Source organism: Strongylocentrotus purpuratus, unplaced genomic scaffold (genome assembly GCF_000002235.5).
Source record: "Strongylocentrotus purpuratus isolate Spur 01 unplaced genomic scaffold, Spur_5.0 spur5_contig_847, whole genome shotgun sequence".
Taxonomy (NCBI): Eukaryota; Metazoa; Echinodermata; class Echinoidea; order Camarodonta; family Strongylocentrotidae; genus Strongylocentrotus; species Strongylocentrotus purpuratus.
Window position 1 is genome coordinate 1,350,691 of NW_022145554.1, and position 14,455 is coordinate 1,365,145.

General features: G+C 36.9%; 1 protein-coding gene across 3 annotated transcripts; it reads right to left on the reverse strand.

Annotated features, from left to right (window-relative positions):
- Nucleotides 1-2,047: 2,047 nt before the first annotated feature.
- LOC756585 (charged multivesicular body protein 7) lies at nt 2,048-14,080 on the reverse strand. Of its 3 annotated transcripts, XM_030992801.1 has the most exons (11): nt 13,689-14,080; nt 12,452-12,617; nt 10,365-10,556; nt 8,977-9,047; nt 8,255-8,366; nt 6,877-6,996; nt 5,339-5,443; nt 4,694-4,892; nt 3,845-3,925; nt 3,421-3,487; nt 2,048-2,918 (listed from the first exon to the last, which is right to left on the reverse strand). In XM_030992801.1, the coding sequence occupies exons 1-11, from the start codon at nt 13,952-13,954 to the stop codon at nt 2,876-2,878; spliced, it is 1,422 nt and encodes a 473-aa protein (XP_030848661.1). In that variant the 5' UTR covers nt 13,955-14,080; the 3' UTR covers nt 2,048-2,875. The 3 variants fall into 3 exon arrangements, with proteins under 3 accessions (XP_030848661.1, XP_030848653.1, XP_030848667.1); XM_030992793.1 differs by lacking the exon at nt 2,048-2,918 and having other exon boundaries at nt 3,064-3,487; XM_030992807.1 differs by lacking the exons at nt 2,048-2,918; nt 3,845-3,925 and having other exon boundaries at nt 3,064-3,487.
- Nucleotides 14,081-14,455: the final 375 nt, after the last annotated feature.

The following is a 14,455-nucleotide window of genomic DNA, read 5'->3' on the forward strand; positions in this document are numbered from 1 at the left end:
AACCTGAAGTATTTTGCAATCACATTTTTCAATGTATCTTTGTTGAAAAGTATTGCACATCAAACGGTGAACCAGTTTTTAAAGACAAACAATGTTTAAATTATGCTAACCTAACTACAGCTAGAAAAATACATTCTTAAGATGGTAATTTTGCTCTTCATGTGCTTCATTTGTAACAGAATGCTTTCCCAAGTTTAGTGTACCTGGTAACTCACACACTGTGTACACCCAATTTAAAATAAGTAAAACAAAGTTACAGAAAAAATAAATAAACAGGACTTATAGATTTAAGAGACTCCTCAGTTTATTATGCACTTCATAAATTCATCTGTCATTATTATCACTATGTAATATAATTGATACTTTGAGCAATATAAGTAAGTACAGGTGCTCCAAAACACAAGTTCTGCTTTCAAGTTTTCACAGATTTTCAAGCATTGACTACAACAGTCTATTCAATAATTAATGGTAACATACATACAAATATTCCCATGCACTGTAGAACTATTTCTTACTGCACAGCTTGGTAATATTTGAACTGAAATATTAAAACGTAATACTCAGGCAAGCTTTTTTAATAGTTCAATACTATCAATACTATAACTGTAAATTACATATAAAGGCACAGTTGGGCAGGAACTTTACATACAAAAGAGTATACAGATACATGAAATGCAGCTTTTATTAAATTACATACAAACGAGACAAATGTGATTGCATCTCCGATATGCCTCCGTCTACTTTCAGTCAAAATCCTGGCTTTAATTATTCTTGGAATGTCACGATGAGAATAAAAAGCCCATATTTGCATGTCGATTCATCTTTACAACATTTAAACTTCGACATTACAATCCAAAAATCTGCTCCCTACAGTGATGCACACTACAAGTTTCAAGCTTTGAAATCAGAGCTGAAATAGCTTCAAATTGTCATTGATTTGGTAAAAACAAAGTTGAAAACACCTTTAATTCATCGAAATTGATTTGCTAACCTTTGGCATTTGACCTTCTTTTACCCAAAATCTAATCATTTTTTCTCATTATAAGGATGCACACTAACAAAAAAGCGGGACAGACAGACAGACACACGGACAAACAACCAACTTTATTGGGCATAGGCATAAAAACATAAAGGTCATGAAGTTAAATAAGTTTGTGGAGGCTTACTCGAGTGGTAAGATCCCTTCATGCATCAATGTATAGAGTATGCTACAATGATAGGATGTTCTATTTTCTATGGATTCACCAGACATGGTGGAACCACCCAAATAATGAAAGTAGTCAAGAACAAAAGCTAAGAAAAGACTGCAACTAACAGAACCCATGTACATATGTATCATCAGCGACCCATTTCACAAAGTCTTTTTTCAAAGACAAATGACAAAAATCAGTGACAAATCTGCGGATAACCAATTAGAAGCAAGGATTTCACTAGCTTTTAATAACAAAACCTGTAATTTGTCACTGATGACAAGTTTTGTGAAATGGAGCCGAGTTTTACCCACTTACTCCAAGACCCAAAGCACTGTTTCCTCCTTCATAGCCCCCTCCCCTCTACTTTTTATACTTTAAAGGTGAAACAGAAGTCATGAAGTCTTTTGCAGTGTAGAGCTTGACAAAAATTCCCTAAATCAAGATTCAGCAATATAATAGACCTGACTAATAACTTGTTTGCTTACTTATTTTAAATCTTTAAATGTTCTTCACTTTTTCTTCTTTCGGATACCATGTTACAAGCATTTTGCTTTTTGCTTTTTTTGCCTTGTACACAAACCTTATTCTAATAATCACCTAACCAGCTTACATGTGCAGAGACTAAGAGTTAATACATATCCCAGTCAACACTAAATAGGTTTAATAACACTACAAACAGGGGCGTACGCAAGATTTTTCGATGGGGGGGGGGGGGGGGGTTTAAATTTGAAAATCGCGCCAAACACTCGGCCATTGCTGAATAAGCGGGGGTGGGGGGGGGGGTAAGGTCACCTTTTTTTGGTCACCCTTTAGCATTTTGAGGGGGGGGGTGTTTCCTCCAAAACACATACATAAACAAGATTTGAGGGGGGGGGGGTTCAACCCCCAAACCCCCCTCCCCCTGCCTATGCACCTGACTACAAATGTATGCAACTGGCTTAGACATGATTGATCACCTCTATCTGCATGTCACCATAAAACCACAGGGTTTAGCAGTAATCCTGGATTTAACACTCTCAAACATTAACAATGTCCATCATGATCCTCAATGCAGATCAAGTGAGAAGGAATTTAAGGAGACCAAAAACTATGCAAGACATTCAAATAGTTATTCAGGATTAAAGAACATGATTTGGAGAAGAAAAAAAAAAAACAAACATAACAGGCCTGCACAAAACTTTGGGAATGTACATGGGCATCCATTATTCATCTGTATTTAGAGTGTTAATTCAGTATTTAAAGTTCTAGGTTTTCTCCATAAATGTAGAATATGAATCTGATATTTCATATTGTAGGGGTTGCTAATGATGAATTGTATAACATATTTCACAAGAGGCAAAGAATCTGATATAATATACTTCACAAACAAATTATCATTCAAAATCAAAACTAGTCGTCAGTTTGATAAATGACAAAAAAATAAATCTAAAGCAAGCGAAGGAAATTTGTACTGTTGTTGTACTGTGTTGAAGATTTTCGGCAAGTTTTGTGAAATTTCACGTCAAAACAACCCATTTATCAATGTTGTACCTGAAGCTTACAGTCCCAAGACCAAGACCCTAGAAAAACTTCACATAATATTAATTTACAGACAGTTATTTTCAATATGCAATGCTTGCACGAAACCCTAAATGTTCAGAGCAGAGTATTTGTTGGTGAATGATTCCTCTGAAGAAGACTGGTCACGATGCCAGCATGCTCTTTCGTATACTGTCTTCTTTGAAGGATGTATCCAGCTCAGCGGGAGACCCTGAAGGCACTTCTGGTAGATCCAGCATACTTCCACTTGTATCTAGTTGGATGAAGAAAAGAATAATTGATGATTAAGAGAGTTATCAATAATTTTGTATGTCTTGTCCTCTGGATCTGTCAGGGCCCCCTGGAAAACAGTACTGCGATTACTGACGGGGCCACCCTGTTTAAATAAAACGAAATAAATAAATAAATCTTTTCTATAATAAATCAAGATTCATTATTTTGAAAGATTTTTCCACTGGCTTCAATGTGTACCTGTTCATAAATCTTGACTAGAATAAAATAAAGAATGTGCTTTGAACTGTTTACTCTTTTCTCTAATTATCATTTTCTTAACCTGCATCTCTTTCCATTCTTCTGAACTTCAGTTAAGTGTAACAAAATTAATTAATATCCCTATCCACACATGTCCCTTTAAAAAAAAAATAGTCATGATGCCAGCATGCTCTTTCGCATACTGTCTTCTTTGAAGGATGTATCCAGCTCAGCGGGAGACCCTGAAGGCACTTCTGGTAGATCCAGCATACTTCCACTTGTATCTAGATGGATGAAGAAAAGAATAATTGATGATCAAGCGAGTTATTATTAATTTAGTAAGTCTTGTCTTGTCCTCTGGATCTGTCTATAAATCTTTTCTGTAATAAATCAAGATTCATTATTTTGAAAGATTTTTCCACTGGCTTCAATGTGTACCTGTTCATAAATCTTGACTAGAATAAAATAAAGAATGTGCTTTGAACTGTTTACTCTTTTCTTTAATTATCATTTTCTTAACCTGCATCTCTTTCCATTCTTCTGAACTTCAGTTAAGTGTAACAAAATTAATTAATATCTCTATCCACAAATGTCCCTTTAAAAACAAAATGGTCACGATGCCAGCATGCTCTTTCGCATACTGTCTTCTTTGAAGGATGTATCCAGCTCAGCGGGTGACGCTGAAGGCACTTCTGGTAGATCCAGCATACTTCCACTTGTATCTAGTTGGATGAAGAAAAGAATACTTGATGATTAAGAGAGTTATCAATAATTTTGTATGTCTTGTCCTCTGGATCTGTTTATAAATCTTTTCTATAATAAATCAAGATTCATTATTTTGAAAGATTTTTCCACTGGCTTCAATGTGTACCTGTTCATAAATCTTGACTAGAATAAAATAAAGAATGTGCTTTGAACTGTTTACTCTTTTCTTTAATTATCATTTTCTTAACCTGCATCTCTTTCCATTCTTCTGAACCTCAGTTAAGTGTAACAAAATTAATTAATATCCCTATCCACACATGTCCCTTTAAAAAAAAAATGATAATAAAACTAGAATCAACCTTTAATGAGACAAATGATGGCTAAATAGTTCAAGCTATGGTTTATGAACTGGTAGGCCTGGGTCCAAAACTACATCCTATGCCCTTTTGTAAAGTTTTCATATCCAGATAAAAAGTTCATCAGAAAGGAATTAAATTTATAAATCAACATCCCCCCCAGCAAACAAACAAACAAAAGGAGGAAGAAGAGGGCTGATAACAACCCCCCCCCCCTCCTCCTTAATTGGTGCCTGTTAGATAATTCTCTAACCAAAACCAAAACAGCACACCACAAAGCTGATGTTGATGAACCCTTTTTTTTGGGGGGGGGGGGGGGGGGGGCTTGTCACAGAATTTTTGGACTTGCACCCCTACCACAAAAATCTTGGATCTGCCAATGTATACCAGTCAAGTAAAATTGAAATGAACAGAGATTAAAGTGCATACCTTTGGCAGTGCTTTTACTTTGTTCTGTTGATTTGGATGAAGTAGTGGTCACTGACACATCTAGATCACCACTGATGAGCGATTCCAGCTCCGATTCCAGAAGATCCAGGTCTATGTCTGCACCGAAGCTCACCGTATCATCGATGGACTTGTTCCCTCTCACCATGGTGTCGTCAATCTCATTGCACATTTCCATGACCTTTGACATTTGTTGGAATAAGAAGGGAGAATCGTTACATTCGGCAAAAGTATAATTATTGCAAATGTGTTTCTATTCAACCCCTTTATGATTGAAACCTATTCCGTTGTCAGTAATGGACGAAACAAGAGTTTATGAAAATCACTTCCACTGACCTGTTCCTCTCATTTTTTTTGCAAAAAAAATATCAGGTAGGACTTCCCCAATACATTTCTGAAGATTTAAAGTTGCTCATGCATGGGTACATAGAGGGCAGCACACAGACGTACGCACAAGAGCGTAATACCTGTTGGCTCAGTGCTATGTAGTGATCGCCAAGTTGCCTACTTCACGAACGACTATATACTCACGTTTGAATTTAAGATATTATGCGTTAAAGCAAAGTCCTAATTCTACCTAATTCAAAATATATAATTGAAAAATTAAAATAATGATTGCAAAATTACCTCTTGAACATCCGACACTGCATCATCCACCGTTTCAGGTGAGAGGCCGTTGTCATCAAATGTTTTCTTTAATGCCTTTGACCCAGACCTGTATGCTTCCAATACCTGCAGTAAATACAATACAATACAATATTGGCACTTATATAATGCTCTCACAGTAATTGTATCACAGCGCTTTACAAAGATATCATATAAATGTCGATAAGTAACTCAAGACAATAATTATGAATACTACAAGGACAAGGACTTATAGGTACGATGATTAATTTGATGGTTGAAAAGAAAGATTTTCAGGGACTTCTGGAAAACAGAAAGAGATGGTAAGCCTGAATAGAGATGTCGAGGACGAGTGGATCTGTCACCGGACTGTGGATCACAAGGTCCGCGGTTAAAGTCCCACCGCGGCACAAATGTCCTTTGGCAAGACAGTGATCTACATTTGCCACACTCAACCCAGGTGATGTAAATGGGTACCTGGCAGGAATTAATTCCTTGAAATGCAAGAGCGCCGTAATGGCAGTCGTGCTAAAGCCAGGGTAATAATCGGGAGCGCCAGGAATGTCAAATCTGACAGACATGAGCGCTATACAAGAACCCACTATTATTATTATTATTATTATTATTATTATTTACTGTGGGAGATCGACCCACTTAAGCATTGAGCCACAAGGGAAAAGTAAATCATCACAAGAAATAGCACAGCTAAACGTTGATTGCAGGGATTCCGGCCAGGTGCCGTTTTACAAGCGCACACATGCCAATCCAACCACATTAAAGCTTGCATCTTTAATACCCGGTACCCATTTAACTCCTGCCTGGAGAGTGGCAAATGCAGATTAAAAGTCTTGCCAAAGGACATAAGTGCCCAGTTGAGAATCAAACCGCAGACCATGTGATCCACAGTCCGGTGACACATCCACCAGACCACGACACCTCTTAGAAACAGTCCTATTAAGCATGTACAGTCAAACCTGCTTTAGTGACCACCTGTCTACAAAGACCACATTTTTTGTTTCCCTTGAAAATGGTTTCTCATTGAAACATGTACTAAAGGAACCTGTTTACAAAGACCACCTTTTGTGTTTCCCTAGGGCGGTCACTATAGACAGGTTTGACTGTATCTTATCTCTCTTTCTCTACTTCTCACTCTCTGTGTGGAATCGACCAGAAAAGGTTGATCATCTAGCATATAAAAATTTGTGTGTATTGCAAGGTTCTGGAATCATCAAAATGATAAGAAATTTGGCCAAGTCTTGGTTAAGTTACAAACACTGTACACAGAAAGATGTATATGGGACTACACGAACACGTTGCGTAAAAATCCTACCCTGGATTTTTACGAAGTCACATGACATATTTAGAATATGAAGGCATTTGAAGAGCCACGCTTTTCCGGGAACATGTCTTATCTGATGTTCTTCCCCACTTGCATAATAAGAATGATATTGATAACGCCCACAAATTAGTTTTCACCTCTTCCCAGAACTCAACCTTCTCTTTAAGATACATTGATGAACTGTTGTAGAGTCTATGCATACCATTTTGTCAGACTCAGCAGACTCGAGTCTCTCTTGAAGCTGCTGTAAGGCATCTAGGGTGGATTCGTCACTTGCTAATCTCTTCTGAGCAAGCTTCTTCCTTCTCAGTGCATTCTTGGCCTGGAATGTTACAAAAGAAATAACAGCATAGTAAGGCCTAAAATAGAAACTTGTTGTATTGCCCTTTGCGACCGACCCAAAAATCTGAAAATCTACGGTCGGCATTTATTTTTTTTTATTTTTTTTTTTAACCGTCTTTTAGATTTTTTTTAATTAATACAAATATGTATTTTGTTTGTTTAAATGGGATATAAATGCATAAAATCAAATTTTTCCTAAATTCTCACTAATTATGAGGTGGAAAAGATTGAAACACATGTATTAAAGCATTAAAAACTGAGAAAAATCAGCCAAAAGAGGGCGGGGAAAAAAGTTTTAAAAAAAAAAATTCAAATCTGAAAAATATCGGCGCAAAGAGGGCGACAAAAAAAAAAAGTTTAAAAAAAAAAAAACTTTTCTGACCGACCGACCCATGTTTTGGCACCTAAAGGGCAATACAACAAGTTTTTATTTTAGGCCTAATATGGCTTCATATTTCCATCTTTAGGAGAGAGGGCTTAGGTTTTTCCTATCTTGAATACAAGGTGTAAAACAGCAAAATACAAGCCAATATATTTTTCTATGTGAAAACAAGTCAACAGTATTCAAAACTGCTAAATAATATTGAAATTGATATTCTTGAATTTCCTTGTTTTAAATGTAGCTTTTGAACAATAAATGAAGAACGTGTGCCTATTCTTATCTATTGCATGTTAAAACCATCATTACTAAACTCCAAAATGAACAAACTTTATAAATCTGAATCTTAACCAGCCTTAGGTCAAAAGAGTTATTCAAAGTCTTTAAGGTAGTCAAACAAAGAAAATTTCAGAAAACAGATAATTATGGACAAAGTATATATGGATGAAAAATACAAATAATCTGATGAAAAATCATATAGATATCATGGAAAGGCATGAAATGCTTTGTGACTAGCCGTGTCTCGCATGTGACGTTAGGAATCTTGACGCTCTACAGAGGACTGAAGGCAGAAAATCTGGATCTCAAAATTATGATTTTTGAGAAATGATTACTGCGAACCCAAACAGATTTTAAAGAGGGAGTTTGGTTATATTTGATCAGTAAGGCTTCTCCATAGCCATGATATAATTTTGCATCAATTCAAAACACTTTCGGTTGACTACTTTAACACCATTTCTGTGAAATGAAAGGTACATTATGAGACATTTTCTGCCTGGTTAGCATCTACCTCGTGCATCATATAACTGCTTGGTCCCAAACAACAACACAAAATGGCGATGCTTGCATAAGTACTCACTGATGTTTTCTTTCCTTTTCTGAGTTGTTGTCTGGTCTCTTTATCTTCTTGTTCCACTACTCTTGAGAGTCTCTCTATTGTCAACTGCATTGAAAGGATTGTCTTCTTTAATCTGCAAACAAGAATACAAGATTCATTTGCATTATATTTTTTGTCACAATTTAAAGCAAATGGAATGTTATCATTTCATGATTTTAATTCATAGAATATTCAAATTTTCTTCTTTTGTAGGCATAAACAGGGAGTAGGAGTTTTATTGAAATAAATATCTGTAAAAAACGTAGGTGTTAAAAGAGCAGAGCTGGGTACAAAATGATATAAATAAATAAAGCTAATTGATATCACATGTTTCAATGAAATGATATAATAAACTGGTATCAATGTATTTGATGGATTTAATTAAAGACATTGATTCTGTTACACTGTTTCCACTTTAAGAAGTATAACATTGTGATTAATATTTTTAGAAAACAAAAAACCTTTCCTGAATTTTGTCTACTACTAGTATATGTCATTACAACCTCTATTCTGCAGCCATCCAAATATAGATGAACCATGAGTACCCATACAAAGGTACCCAACCTTTCATCACAGTCAGGCAAACTACTTTGCTAATATTCACACGATTTTAGTGAATGAGAAGAACATGACAAATGCAGGTTTGTATAGTAAAAGATGGAAAAGATCACACAAAAATGTCCCTTCATTAAACGTATATTCACCTTAGAGTTCCAAGCTCCACAGATGTCACTGGAGACACAGCTTTCTGGCTTTTAGATGCAAATTTTATTACCTGAAATAAATGGGATAAAAATCATTATGTAATAGATAAATGCTTGTAACAGGCAGCTTATGGGGGTTGGGACAGCTTTAAAACAATGATGTAAACATTCAGTGCTAAATAAGACAGAGTAACAAGGCACAAGAAAGCAAGAGATGGTCATAAACACACATAGAAACTTGGGCAACCATGTATGATTTCCAAAAGTAGTTTGAGCGAGGCTTGCTACAAATATATTCAGTGGTGTGGGCTATTTATATCCAGTTTTGATAATTCTTACTTGAAAATCAGCCCTGTATCTCATGTGTCCAATGTAAATCTTTATTGTTCAGGCATTGACACATGGTATTGATTTTTGTGGGACAAAACCTTGAATTTGGGAGTGATATAATTCTACCATAAAAAGGTGTTACATCTGGTTCTACCCTGAATGTAGTAAAAATTAAAGCCCATAATAGAGTGTTAAATATCAATAAAAGCTGAGCTGATATACATGTAGTAATGAGTATAATAATTTAATATTCTCTAGCGCACATATCCACCACTAAAGGTGCTCAATGTGCTCCAATGTAATGTCTTTTGGCAAAAAATTAATCTACTTTGCCACACTTCACACAGGTGAGGTAAATCAGTAACTGGTAGGAAGAAATTTCTTGAATGCTTGAGCACCTTCTCATGGTAGCTCGGCTAAAGCTGGAGTAATAGTATGATAGCAGGAACCCCCGGCTCAGAACAGTATGAATACTGATAAGGCTACCTGCCAGCGGGTTAACAAGAGATATTATTATTATTATTACCCCGGCTCTGCTAGGTTACCGATTTCGGTGCTCACAGCATCCAAGGAATTCCTTCTAACCAGTACCCATTTCACATTTGGGTGGAGAGAGGCAAGGGTAGATTAATGTCTTGCCAAATGACAATAGTGCTGCCCCGGGGCTTGAACCATGAACCATATGATCCACAGTCCGAAGACATATCCACTAGACCACAACACCTTTAATAATCAGTGACATGGTTCACATAAGCAGGGGTCTATGCTTTTTATCCTGGGGTAGGTGGGGGGCAGGGGGAAAAATATAGAGGGGCTCTGGGCAAATTTGCCCCAGAAATCCCCAAAGAGCCCCGAAAGTCATAAAAGAGCCCAACAAATTTTGCATAGAGTTCAAAGCAAAACAAATTAAAGAGTATTATTTCATGCAAGCAAACTTGAAAAGTAGCCCCTGAAATGTTTTTAATATTTTTTTCCCTTGTTGGGGAGGGAGGGGGTAGGGGGGGGGGAGCTCTCGTGTGCTATAACATATATATGTAATTGCACAACTGTTCACCTACCTTTGTATTGTCATCTGTTGTCACCAGAACCTGTTTCGTCCTCTGAAGATGAAGAAGGACAAGATCAAAGGAAGCGTCATCCTGACACAGGTCAACGCACTCTTGCTTGAACGTGGAGTAGTCCACTACATGATCGGTGCTGGTGCAATGGACATTCTCATGATGTCTCTTGAGAAAAGCTTCCCCAAACTCCTGTAAAACATTTAAATATGAAAACGTCTATATTGTTGAAAACGGCTGACACAGGTCTAAATCTGCACACTGCTTCTTGAACATGGAACAGTTTACTACATCAGGGGGTGTTTCACAAAGATCCTAATTCGAACTCAACTTAAGTTGGACTTAAACATTATGGATTGGAAAGCCATGTGTAGCCATAAAAATAAATATATATTCAAAAGCAAAAAATTGAAGTATTTTAGACTTTTTATTAATTCTACATCAAGAAAATGAAATCTCCTTCATAATAGAAAATATGAATGATTTGAATCAACATTTTATGCCTTTAACAATAAATTGTAAATAAATATTTTCATAGATGCTAACGGCTTTCCATAATTGTTAAGTCCAACTTAGAGATAAGTTCAACTTAGGATCTTTGTGAAACACCCCCAGCACTTCTCAATGTTTTTAAACTCAAGGCCCACTTTGGCTGATAGAGGTTGTTTGAGACCCACCTTGCAAAACTTGAGAAAAAATAAGAAAAAAACATGACACAAGAAAACGGAAAACAATTGTGTGGTAAATATGCAGTGGCGTACAAAGGTATTATTGGACCTCTCTGTCTGCCACACCTTACATGTATCTATTGAACTGAACCAGAAAGTGAAAGGATGATAGATTTGGGCATTTTTAACCCTCAAACACATAATTCATGAACATTTTATTTGAACCATCATGGGTAGGCAAGTTTGCAAGGAGAGCACTGCAACCATAGGCTTCATAAGAGGGGGGGGGGGGGGGAGCTGAAGTCCTCTGGCCCAATATTAATCAATGATCAACAGCTGTGTCATGTAAGACCAGACCTTGGCAGACCTCGCGGCCCACTGGTTTAGAAGCAATGTACTACATGATCAGTGCTGGCATAGTGTACAATGTACATCCTCATGATGTCTCTTGGCCACTGCCTATCCAAGTTCCAGTAATCATCATCATATACTAAAATCAGCTTTTCCCTTCTCAGAAGTGTTAATGACTTTCACACCATGGCACTCCCTCCCTCCACTTCTTCTTCTTGTATCAAGCACCCTCATCAGTTAGACCAACCTTACTTATTTCTTTCTTCACCATATCTTTTCATGAAATCTGTGGTTTTGCCCTCTTATGCCAGCCACTTTCAGAGCCCATGCTCTTTTCACAGGTTCATCATCTTCCCTTCTTAACACATTTCATTTCATTTCATTTATGGGTTCAACCATTTTTTTAAAACAACATTCAGAATTACAAACAATGTTCGAAGGACATTTACAAAACATGTTGGAAAAACAAAGTAAAAATGGTTAGGGAACCCGAGAGAAGCTTAAGCTTGTAAGTAGGGTTCCCTGTACAATAAACAAGTAAAATTGTATTACAAAATCCATGATCCATCCATCTCAATCAACTTCTCTTTACCACTCCTACCATAGCGGTAAAGAGAAGTATAATACATCAATTCGACAACTTTGTTGTCTTAATGAAATAAATGAAGAATGGTAGTGGTACTCCATGATTTGATAATTGTGTTGAACTTGCATCTTCAATCAAGTATGTTTCTCATATTGTTCTAAGTTTCATTAAAATCCTTAAAAGAAACAAATAGTAAAAAATAGCCAAACATATGCAGGCATAATGAAGCAACAATCAATTGGGTGTTATCATTATTTATTTGACCATAAAAATTATTAATCAGATCCTGAGCAAGATAAGAAGAAAAGGTTTGTGGGTGGGGGTTCACAACACAAAAATTCTTCTCTGTTGCCCCTAGGCTGCAGTTCTTTATAAGAAGGGCAGCAAAAATAATTGTTAAAAATAAAAAAATTAGACAACAGAAATACAAGTGACTTTTCTTTGCCAACCAACAAAGAGATCAATACGTAAAGTCAGTATACCTTCAATAATTCCACAGCTACAAAGTTTCCTACAGGGGGCTCATTCGTCTGTTGGAAGAGAGAGGCCATCGTCCATCTCACAGGTTTTCTAACAAACGTGTTGACTCCCCATGACAACCATGTTGTACTTGCTTCAAGATCATCTGCTCTTACCATTTGACCATTTCTATAAAACAGAGGAGTACAAAATCTCGTTGTCATCTTTAGAATAGTGAATCAACCAATGTCTTTAATTAAAATATAAAAAAATCATAAGGGTGCTCCCCCCCCCAATCGAAAAGGCAAAAATATAAGAAGAAAAAACCAAGAAAGAAAAAGGTGAGAGTGAGGACAAAGTGCTTCGTATGAGAAGAAAGAAGAGTCCGCTAGGTGAACTACAAAACCAGTGGGTTCGTTGGATGTGGGAAGGAGTGATTTCAAACGTATTTTAGGTTTTCTTTACCTGCCTCTAGCTCTTCACGCTGATAGGTGCCATTTAAGGCTAGGTGATATCAATATCAGATTTCATATCATCACATAGCCCAGTTTGAAAAATCAAAGGAAAAACTTTCAGCTGAATATCGGCGGCATTTTTATTGATACACTCTCTATAGGGTCTACACCTGCACAACACCTACATCAGTATGAAAATACAACCGACAATGGCCTGTAAGGCTGTATAATGAAGAAAAAGAGGAATAAGGGGGAGGAGAATCTTTAATAAAGCTTGTTTTTGTAGCATATGAAATTATCCTGGTAATGCGTGCTTGGCAAGCTTGGTTATCATCAGTAGGGGCGCTGGTCCGAAAATAAGAATCGTCCGCTTAAATGAGATTCGTCTTCGTAAAATGCAGACAGACGCGTTCTGGACAAAAAGGATCATCCTCATTTTCGCGGACAATTCTCATTTCCAATCCACGAGTTGGCGATGTGAAAAACGGATTCCGCGATGACGCTCCTTTCACGTTATGAACGATAAATTCTCAGAGAGACACGGAATCCGTTTTTCACATTGCCAGCTAGCGCGCAGATCAGGAACCCTACACCTGCAGTGCGCAGAAGAAAAATGAACCTAATATTTCTTAGGACATGATTTGGCCGAGTTAACAAGGATTATGAAGGATATCCTTGTTTATGTGGACGATCCTCGTTCTCGGACCAGCCCCCCTACCGATAATGAATTTAATAAAGACGAGCTATAATTACTTATGATCATAAAAACATCAAAATTTCTTTTAAAAATCGTTTAGTTTTATACCTATTCATTTCTCTCATCACTGCACCAATGCACTGCGGAACAACTCCTTTTCTCCTAAACTTCTGTGTCAAATCTTCCAATGAAAACAGTAGAGTTCTCTGTGTTTTTCCATATTTCAAGATGAGCTCTGACCAGAATTTCATCTTGTTGTCCCAATCTCGAGGATTCACTTGCCGATTCTCACGAAATCCAGAAAACAGGTACCCCATTCGTTCATCATCTTCCCAGCAATCAGGCAGATGTTCAGTGCCCGTGGTGGTATCCATGTTTTGATCTCCGAAACAAGATACAATTTACTTTCTTGTCAAACACCAAAGAAGTGCATTTCAAATTCTGTATGGCGATGAATATGACGATTGCACAATAAAGCAATCAGCTGCAGCCAGCGCCAGTGTTATGTTTTTGATCCGACGCCGGAAGCGTTATTTTTTTATGCGGCACAGATTGGGGCTTTTTTTTTAAAGGGGTCTTGATTTACAGACTAACAGTGATCGTGTGCGTACTAGTTGTAGAGGTCTGTTTTTAATAGTGTTACATGTAATCCACTACCGTATGGAAAATCATTACATCAACAATTAAAATGCAATTGAAAATCTGAAGAGGAGGCAGCACGTCAACAAGGAGAACATCACAATAATTAGTCAATAAAACTTAATTAACTTAAACGAAGAGGAATGTTATCTAAACACATAGTTCGTGATGGATATACAAACTTCTTCGCAGCGCTAATGCGCTAGCTAACATGACTAGTCTCACGTACGTGCAGA